Consider the following 9,977-nt stretch of genomic DNA (forward strand, 5'->3'; position numbering starts at 1 on the left):
CCGGGCGGCGGCGGCGGCGGCGGCGGCGGCGGCGGCGCGCGCCATGTCGTTCAGTGAAATGAACCGCAGGACGCTGGCGTTCCGAGGAGGCGGGTTGGTCACCGCTAGCGGCGGCGGCTCCACGAACAATAACGCTGGCGGGGAGGCCTCAGCTTGGCCTCCGCAGCCCCAGCCGAGACAGCCACCGCCGCCAGCGCCGCCCGCGCTTCAGCAGCCTAATGGGCGGGGGGCCGACGAGGAAGTGGAATTGGAGGGCCTGGAGCCCCAAGACCTGGAGGCCTCCGCCGGGGCGGTCGCCGGCGCTGCCGAGGAAGCCAAGGAGTTGCTGCTCCCCCAAGACGCGGGCGGCCCCACCTCGCTTGGCGGCGGTGGCGCGGGGGGCCCCCTGCTAGCGGAAAGGAACCGTCGGACTCTGGCCTTCCGAGGCGGCGGCGGCGGCGGGGGTCTTGGCAACAATGGCAGTAGCCGCGGCCGCCCCGAGACCTCGGCGTGGCCCCTGAGGCATTTCAATGGGCGAGGGCCGGCGACTGTGGATCTGGAGCTGGACGCGCTGGAGGGGAAGGAGTTGATGCAGGACGGCGCGTCCCTGAGCGACAGCACCGAGGACGAAGAGGAGGGGGCGAGCCTGGGCGACGGCAGCGGGGCGGAAGGCGGCAGCTGCAGCAGCAGCAGGCGGTCGGGCGGCGATGGCGGGGACGAAGTGGAGGGCAGCGGTCTGGGAGCTGGCGAAGGAGAGACTGTCCAGCACTTCCCGCTCGCGCGGCCCAAGTCTCTAATGCAGAAGCTCCAATGCTCCTTCCAGACCTCCTGGCTCAAGGACTTTCCCTGGCTGCGCTATTCCAAGGATACTGGTCTTATGTCTTGCGGTTGGTGCCAAAAGACCCCTGCAGATGGGGGAAGCGTGGACCTTCCCCAAGTGGGGCATGATGAGCTTTCGCGAGGGACCCGCAACTACAAGAAAACCCTCCTCCTGAGGCACCACGTCTCTACCGAGCACAAACTCCACGAAGCCAACGCCCAGGTATAGTATATCCTGCTCCTACTTTTTTGAGATCTTTTAGGGAAAGGTTTATCAGCATTCCCTTCCCCCCACCCCCCAAAATCTCAAAACCATTTTCCTGGGTGAAGACATCGTTCCAGTTGAGAGGTGCAGGAAGCTTACGCGTGGGGGTTTAGAAAGCCTGGGAACAAGTTTTGAAAAGTTCTGTGTGTTGTGGGGGGAAGGGGATGGAATGACAATTGTCTTGTCGTAGCGCTGGATTTTTTTTTTTATGACTCAGATTTCTTATCAGATTGAATCAAAAAGAAAGTGAGGTTGAAGGTTTTAATTTTAACCTAAAAGGCTGACTTTGCGGTAAAAACATTTTATTAGCTGTGATTTTAGAGAAGCTGCTCTATGCTCACAGACGTTTAGTGTGCTGGTCGAAGTCAAATCGGGCAACTCTTTGAAGAGTGGATTAAACAGTTTTCCTTTACCTTTAAGGCTGCCCCTTTCAGGAAAACGTCCAGCCGAAAACATTCTTTATATGAAATCAAGATAATGTGAAGTATGAGAGCAGTATGTAAATGTAGAGAATGCTATTTGGAACTCCTTGCTCTTGTGTATAATTTTACTAAATTAATCTCTGTTGAACTTTCTTACCAAGGCCTGGTTTTGGTAAATTATTGTAGTTTTTACTTGTTTACTCAGATTTCTGTGCTGAGATTTTTTTCGTGCTGTTCCTTTTCAGAAAGATTTTTAAATGCAGTTTACAATTAAGTACTTTAAACAGCATTAGAAATGTTTAATGTGTAGTTATTTGTATCAAGTAGTGGATTTGGATTGGTAGGGGATTTATTTACCAAACACCGTGAAAGTGCTTACAAAAAGTAAGCTGTACTTTAGTTCTTAGTCCTTGTTTTAACATTTCCAGTCTAAAGATAGTAAGCCTTACTATTTTGATAATCTGTATTCAAGCCAAACAGATGTTGATCAGTCCTCACTTTTTGACTTTAAGGCAACCTGTGGTGGTAGATGGAATTCATTCTTTCGTGTTGGTAGCCAGTCGTTGATTTTATAAAGTTAACTCTCAGATAGTAGTCTGTTTATTGGAATGATTCTGCCGTTCAGCGCGCTTACCGTGGGGTTAATTAGGCACACCAGTAACCCACAGACACAGCACCCATGTTTCTCAGAAGTTAGGGCTTTAACTTTAAAGCACAGGGTAATTTCCCCGCCCCCACCCCAGTGGACAATGTAGTAGGGTTTTTGTTGTTGTTGTTGTTTTGCACACATTTTACTTGCCTAAGCCCTAGAAGGAAGGTCATTTAACGATACAAGGCCGAGAAAGGTTAAGTAAATTGTCCTAAGAGTCTAGGGTGACCCAACTGAGGCTAGAGCCTGTAAGGAATGTCGTAATGGAAAAAGAATGGATTTGGAGTAAATCTGGGTTCAGATCTCAACTTTCTGCAATTAACTAGCTTTGTGAGCTTGGGCAATAGAGTGAAATGGAACTAACAGTTCCTTGTCTTTCGTGTGCCAAACACATTTATTCTGCAAAGTATTTATTTTTTGTTCCCATTTTACAGAAGAGGAATCTAAAGCCTTAAGGGGTTAAGTAACATTCCTGAAGTTAGGTAGTAAGATGATGGAGTTGTAGGGGACTTGTGAAAATGGAAATTTAATTTTCCAAATAGGGCTAGGTTGGTTACTTAGAAAATGTTAAATGGGATGAATTTTCTTAATCTGCTGTGGACCAATTACTCTTCATCAGCATAGTCTCTCCCTGCAGGTAAATCTGAGTGGGAATGCAGATTATAATTAGCTCCTTCAGTGAACCTGAAATCAGAAGAAGGGACATTAGTTGGATAACCTTAAGTTAGCCTCAGCCTGGGTGTATTCTCCTCTGGGTATATATCTTTGTCTTGGAATTCCTAGGAAAAACCTTTCTAAACTTGAACTGAACTATGAGTCTCTTCCTGTTCACTCCTTTAAATTCCCCCATCAGTGCAATCTGCAGGCCATCTCCTTTCTTTGGGACATTCTATACAATATGCATATTTTAAGGACTACAGTTTTAATAAGTCCTGTGTGTCCTAAGGTTGTATATTGGTTTCCTTGATTGGATTTTGGGTGTTTTCACTTTGAATTGATCCTAATCATTTCTTAGTTTCATTATAACTAATCTTGAGGGGATATCTTGTTATCAACCCCAGGTACCAGCTGTATAAATATCTCTTTGTCTTAACTTGAGTGACAGGTTCCTCATCTGTTTTACTCTTTTTGGAGAGTGCAATCATTTTTTTTTCCCCGTTCTTCTGCCGTCTCCAATTACCTGTAGGAGGCAGTATAACACAACACGTAATGTAAGCGCCTACATGGGCTTAAGGTCAGGGGACTTTGCTCCTAAATCTCTACTTTTTGGGTAGGCAAATTAGTTAACTTTTAGTTTCCATATGTATGCAAAGTATGTGTGCCAGCATAAAACCACTTAGTGCTGTTATTTATTATCATTATTACCTTTTTGTTTTGTTTTTTTGAGACAGTGACTCCGTCGCCCAGCCTGGAGTGCAGTGGTGAGATCAAGGCTCACTGCAGCCTCCTGGGCTCAGGCATCCTCCTGAGTAGCTAGAACTACAGGTGTGCGCCACCATTCCTGGCTAGTTTTTAAGTTTTTTTTGTAGAAACGGGGGTCTCACTATGTTGCCCAGGCTGGTCTCAGACTTCTCGGCTCAAGCAGTTTTCCCACCTTGACCTCCCCAAAATTCTGGAATTACAGGTGTGAGCCACTGAACCTGGTCATTATTACTTATTTTGATCACCAATGAGTTCTCCTTTTTTATACCTTCAGAGACTTCGTGGCCATCAGGTTCTTTGAACATTCTGAGCCTATTTCTTTTTTTTTTTTTTTTTTTTTTTTTTTTTTGAGATGGAGTCTTGCTCTGTCACCCCGGCTGGAGTGCAGTGGCCAGATCTCTGCTCACTGCAAGCTCCGCCTCCCGGGTTTATGCCATTCTCCTGCCTCAGCCTCCTGAGTAGCTGGGACTACAGGCGCCCGCCACCTCGCCCGGCTAGTTTTTTGTATTTTTTAGTAGAGACGGGGTTTCACGGTGTTAGCCAGGATGGTCTCGATCTCCTGACCTCGTGATCCGCCCGTCTCGGCCTCCCAAAGTGCTGGGATTACAGGCTTGAGCCACCATGCCCGGCACCTGTTTCTCATACATGAAATTTTTCTCAGCTTCACAAAGGCACTCTTGAATATCTTGTCTTAAAAACCTGGAAATGAGAGTTCTAGAATTCTTTAGGCAAGAAATCAGTTTGAGTCTAGGAGTACTAAACTCCTATTTTCCCCATTATTATTTCTCAGAGCCCTGTTTCTGAGGGGAATTTGGCCACATCTTAACACAGTCATGTACTGCATAACATTTTCAAGGATGGACTACATATATGATAATGGACTACATATATGATAATGATCCCAAAAGACTACAGTGGAGCTGAAAAATTACTATCACCTAGTAATACCGTAAAGTTGTAGCGCACTTTGTTTTGTAATCCCAGCAGATCGGGAGGCGGAGGTGGGTGGATCACTTGAGGTCAGGAGTTCGAGACCAGCTTGACCAACATGGTGAAACCCTGTCTCTACTTAGTGTAGCCTAAGTGTACGGTGCTCATAAAATCTACAGCAGTGTATAGTAATATCCTAGGCCTTTCATTCAGTCACCACTCACTGACTTACCCCAGAGCAGCTTCCAGTCATGTGAGCTCTGTTCATGGTAAGTGCCCTATAAGGTGTGCCATATTTTTACCGTACCTTTTTCATGTTTAGATAGATTAGATACACAAATACTATTGTGTTAACAATTGTCTAAAGCATTCATTACAGTAACATAATGTACAGGTTTGTAGTCTGGGAGCAATAGGCCTGACCATATAGCCTAGGTGTATAGTAGGTTATACCATCTAGGTTTGTGTATGCTGTGACATTTGCACAGTGACAAAATCAATGCATCTCTCAGATCATATCCCTGTCGTTAAGTGATGCATAACTGTATGTCATGAAAGGTTACTTTTCTCTAAGTAAGAAAAGTATCTTTTTGTTAATCCCTTGGTAGTGACCAAAAAGTTAATTCTTCTGTTAATTGGACCTTGGTTATTGTGGACTGTTCATGGGAGAATCTTTTTTTTTTTTTGAGACAGAGTCTCGCTCTGTTGCCCAGGCTGGAGTGCAGTGGCCGGGTCTCAGCTCACTGCAAGCTCCACCTCCCGTGTTCATGCCATTCTCCTGCCTCAGCCTCCCGAGCAGCTGGGACTACAGGCACCCACCACCTCGCCCGGCTAGTTTTTTGTATTTTTTAGTAGAGATGGGGTTTCACCGGGTTAGCCAGGATGGTCTCAATCTCCTGACCTCGTGATCCGCCCGCCTCGGCCTCCCAAAGTGCTGGGATTACAGGCTTGAGCCACCGCACCCGGCTGGGAGAGTCTTTTAAAACATGCTTTCTGAGTCTGTGTTTTGAGCCTTCCATTTCAGAGGTGTCCCTGTATTTATAAGGATATGAGGGACAATTAATAGTTTAATTTTGAGTAACAATTGACTATATCATCAGAGTCAGGTTTAATGGTTACCACTTATTCTTGGTCTAGACCACTTTCTACTCAGTTGTGAAATTTTCTTTCTTTTTTTTTTTTTGAGACGGAGTCTTGCTCTGCCACCCAGGCTGGAGTGCAATGGCCGGATCTCAGCTCACTGCAATCTCCGCCTCCCGGGTTTACGCCATTCTCCTGCCTCAGCCTCCCGAGTAGCTGGGACTACAGGCGCCCGCCTCGTCGCCCGGCTAGCTTTTGCATTTTAAGTAGAGACAGGGTTTCACCGTATTAGCCAGGATGGTCTCGATCTCCTGACCTCGTGATCCGCCCGTCTCGGCCTCCCAAAGTGCTGGGATTACAGGCTTGAGCCACCGTGCCCGGCCCAGTTGTGAAATTTTCATAGCCTAAATCACACATCCTGTCAACTCTTCCCAGGAGAAACAGGCACCCAAATGTATTTTTGTTGTAAATGTAGTTAACCTTTACAGAAACTAAGTAATGAATTCAGACCAGTGATCTGATTGAAATATCCAGTTGGAATATATTGATGTCAGTAGCAGAGCAAACAAAGACTATAAGGCAGATCTATCAGTCTAATTTGTTTTTGGCAGAAATAAGGGCCAACGTTGATTGGTTAGTTGGTTGGTTAGTTGATTGGTTTCTAACACTTTAGGAAGAAAGTCTGAAAGATCTTTCACTGAGGAAAAATCAATTAGAGTTGAGCCTGTAACCCATTCAACTCCATTGTTTATTATTTATATATTTTACATTATTTATAATTTATTAATTCTTTGTCTTTTATTCAGTAACAGCTAGTTCATAGCCCTTATGCTTTTCAAACTTTTATTGGCAGTGTCTGACTATACCTTATTGTGTACCTAGGATTAGCTTCCTTTCCATCTTAAATTTAGCTGTGTTAGGTTGATGCAAAGCACTGGAGATAAAAATCTATAAATAAAACATTCATTCTCTCTGCCCTCAAGGAACTTGTAGTTTAGTAAGGAGAGACAGACATGACTGAAAAAAGACTCAGATACCATGGTAGCAGTATATAATCAGGGTACATTGAAGATTTTTTTTTTTTTTTTTTTTGAGACAGGGTCTCACTCTGTCACCCAGGCTGGAGTGCAGTGGTGTGATCTTGGCTCACTGCAACCTCCGCCTCCTGGGTTCAAGCGATTCTTCTCCCTCAACCTCCTGATTAGCTGGGACTACAGGCACATGCCACCATGCTAGGCTAATTTTTGTATTTCTAGTAGAGACAGGGTTTCAGTATGTTGACCACGATGGTCGCTATCTCCTGACCTCATGATCTGCCCACCTAGGCCTCCCAAAGTGCTGGGATTACAGGCATGAGCCACACGCCTGGCCTGAAGTTTCTTAAGGAAGGGAGTGATCAGTTCTACCTGCAAAGGTTGGAAGAAACTTGTACAATTGAGTCTTGAATTTTAATTGCATTTAATTAATAGGTGTTGACCAGGGTGGGGAGGGAATTTAGGCAGTGCAGTTAGAAACAGCCTGAGGAGGAGCCGGGCGCGGTGGCGGTGGTTCCCGCCTGTAATCCCAGCACTTTGGGAGGCCGAGGTGGGTGGATCACTTGAGGTCAGGACCAGCCTGACCAATATGGTGAAACCCTGTCTCTACTAAAAGTACAAAAATTAGCCAGGTGTGGTGGCGGTTGCCTGTAATCTCAGCTACTCAGGAGGCTGAGGCAGGAGAATCGCTTGAACCTAGGAGGCACCCCACTGTACTCGCGACAAGTGAGACTGTGCCTCAGAAAACACACACACAGACACACACACACACACACACAGCCTGAGGAAAGTGAAGAATGGTATCTTTGAGAAAGGAGAGTTTGGTTGCTCTGCAGGATGAAAAATCAAGTTTGAATAGTAAGGTCGTGGAGGATCTCCTGTCATGCTGAAAACATTAAATTTTATTCTCTTGACAAATGGGCAACAATAGCAGTTTTAAGTGGGGGAGAATCATTATCGAATGTGTATGCATTGCTATCCAGAGACACCTACTTAGTATGTATGTGGGTTTAGAGTTTGAGGAGAGAACTGGTTGGCAGGCTTTTATAATAACCTGAATAGGCCAGGCGCAGTGGCTCACACCTGTAATCCCAACACTTTGGGAGGCCGAGGGGGGGAGGGGTGGATCACCTGAGGTTGGGAGTTCGAGACCAGCCTGACCAACATGGAGAAACCCCACCTCTAATTAAAATAAATAAATAAATAATACAAAATTAGCCAGGCATGGTGGCGCGTACCTACAATCCCAGCTACTCAGGAGGCTGAGGCAGGAGAGTCGCTTGAACGCAGGAGGCAGGGGTTGCGGTGAGCCGAGATGGCGCCCTTGCACTGCACCTTGGGCAACAAGAGTAAAACTCCGTCTTAAAAATAAAAAATAACCTGAATAACCATAGTCTGTCTGCTCCCTAACACTTACAGGATTAGAATTTCTGGGGATAGTACTACCAGAGAGGATGCCATCACTCAAAGATTCAGAGGTGATCAGAAAACTACAAAAGAGACCTTCTTGTCTTTTTCTTTACTAACTATTATAATTTGTCATTGCCAGTAGCGTATGTTTGACATCACACTTGCTATGGCCTTGTCTTCCTTCTATAAAATGAATTTATTCTAAAATCTGGAAGTAGAAATTACAGTTTTTGTTCTTTCAGTATATTCCAGTGAGTTGCTGCAGAATAATGAAGATTTTGATGTTTTCATTGCTTTTAGTTTACCCTTGAATGATTGTATTTCAAATGCCTTTTTTTGCTAATTCAGTTATTGGAAAAGGGCTGTAATTGAGTAGGGTAGTAAATACTTATTGCTTGTTTCTTTAGCTGAATAACATTTTCCTATCATTAATGGATTTACTACAGGTGTGTTGTTTGACTTTCTATTACTTGCAACTGAAGTTAGCCTCTCTTCCTCTTTCCCCGCGAAAGTGTAGGAGACTGGGTGACGGTCTTGTATTCTCTACCAGTTGGCGGCATTGTTTAGGCCGCAAGCTAGAATGCTGATGACCCTATGATTCTCTCCCTCCACCCCTTATATCTGTTTTATCATGCAAGTTCTGATGATTTTTAGACTATTTTTCTAGGCTCTGCTTGACACCTCACTGACATCTATCGTCCCTAATTAAGGTTTTTTATTCTTGCAAGTATGTTGCCCTGTTCACAGTAGCTTTCCAGAGGGTACATGGCTAACACCTGTAATCTTATCTCTTTGGGAGGCCGAAGTGGGAGAATTGCTTGAGTCCAGGAGTTTGCCACCAGCCTGGGCAACACAGGGAGACTCTTACCTCTACAAAAAATTTAAAAAATAAAATAACCGGGCATGGTGGCACACACCTTGTAGTCCCAGCTACTTGGGAGGCTGAGACAGGAGGATCCCTTGAACCCAGGAGGTTGAGGGTACAATGAGCCATGATCTAACCACTGCACTCCAGCCTGGGTGACAGAGTGACACTGTTTCAAAAAAAAAGGAAAACTAGCTTTCCAACTGGTCACAGTATCTGTAGTCTTCTTTCCCTGATAATAAATCTCCACCTTGCTGCCATAGTCATCTCTTCTCTTTGCTATTTCAATTATATCACTGCTCTGAAAACTCTGTAAGGTGCCAATAGCAATGGTTCTAATATTTGGGAGGGGGAAGGGAGTTCACATCTTTTTTTTTTTCTTTTTCTTTTTTTTTTTAGAGATAGGGTTTTGCTATGTTGACTGGACTGGTCTTGAACTCCTGGCTACCAGCCATCCTGTCGCCTTACAAAGTGCTGGGATTACATGTCCCTCTTTATAATCTGGTCAAAATGGATGGACATTTACCTCTGAAATGTGCCCAAGTGCATATTTGCATTCCATAGGTCTGTTTAGAAAATCACATTGAAGGCCGGGCGCGGTGGCTCAAGCCTGTAATCCCAGCACTTTGGGAGGCCAAGACGGGAGGATCACGAGGTCAGGAGATCGAGACCATCCTGGATAACACAGTGAAACCCCGTCTCTACTAAAAAAAATACAAAAAACTAGCTGGGCGAGGTGGCAGGTGCCTGTAGTCCCAGCTACTCGGGAGGCTGAGGCAGGAGAATGGCATAAACCCAGGAGGCGGAGCTTGCAGTGAGCTGAGATCCGGCCACTGCACTTCAGCCTGGGCCACAGAGCGAGACTCTGTCTCAAAAAAAAAAGAAAATCACATTGAAGTTCTTTTACAAATCTGAATTTTTGAGGATGCTATAGACCATGTTATGTTTTTTTAAATGCTGGATTTTTTGTTGTTGTTGTTTTGTTTTGTTTTTAATGCTGTTTCATTTACTTGAAGTGCTCATCCACCCATCCCACTCTTGGATCCTTTAAAGCTCTGCTCAGGTCTTGTTTCTTCCAAAAAGCATCCCCACACTTTAAAAA

At 45.1% G+C, this 9,977-nt stretch overlaps 1 protein-coding gene across 1 annotated transcript in view; it reads left to right on the forward strand.

Annotated features, from left to right (window-relative positions):
• The first annotated feature begins 6 nt into the window (after window positions 1–6).
• The window catches only part of ZBTB10 (zinc finger and BTB domain containing 10), a 38,976-nt gene continuing 29,005 nt past the window's right edge, over window positions 7–9,977 (forward strand). Inside the window, exon 1 of the mRNA XM_017858963.1 lies at window positions 7–1,021. Within this exon, the coding sequence (XP_017714452.1) occupies window positions 44–1,021 (978 nt within the window). The 5' untranslated portion in view covers window positions 7–43. The remainder of the gene's footprint in view (window positions 1,022–9,977) is intronic.

This window comes from Rhinopithecus bieti, unplaced genomic scaffold, assembly GCF_001698545.2.
Source record: "Rhinopithecus bieti isolate Rb0 unplaced genomic scaffold, ASM169854v2 scaffold_48197, whole genome shotgun sequence".
NCBI classification, from domain to species: domain Eukaryota; kingdom Metazoa; phylum Chordata; class Mammalia; order Primates; family Cercopithecidae; genus Rhinopithecus; species Rhinopithecus bieti.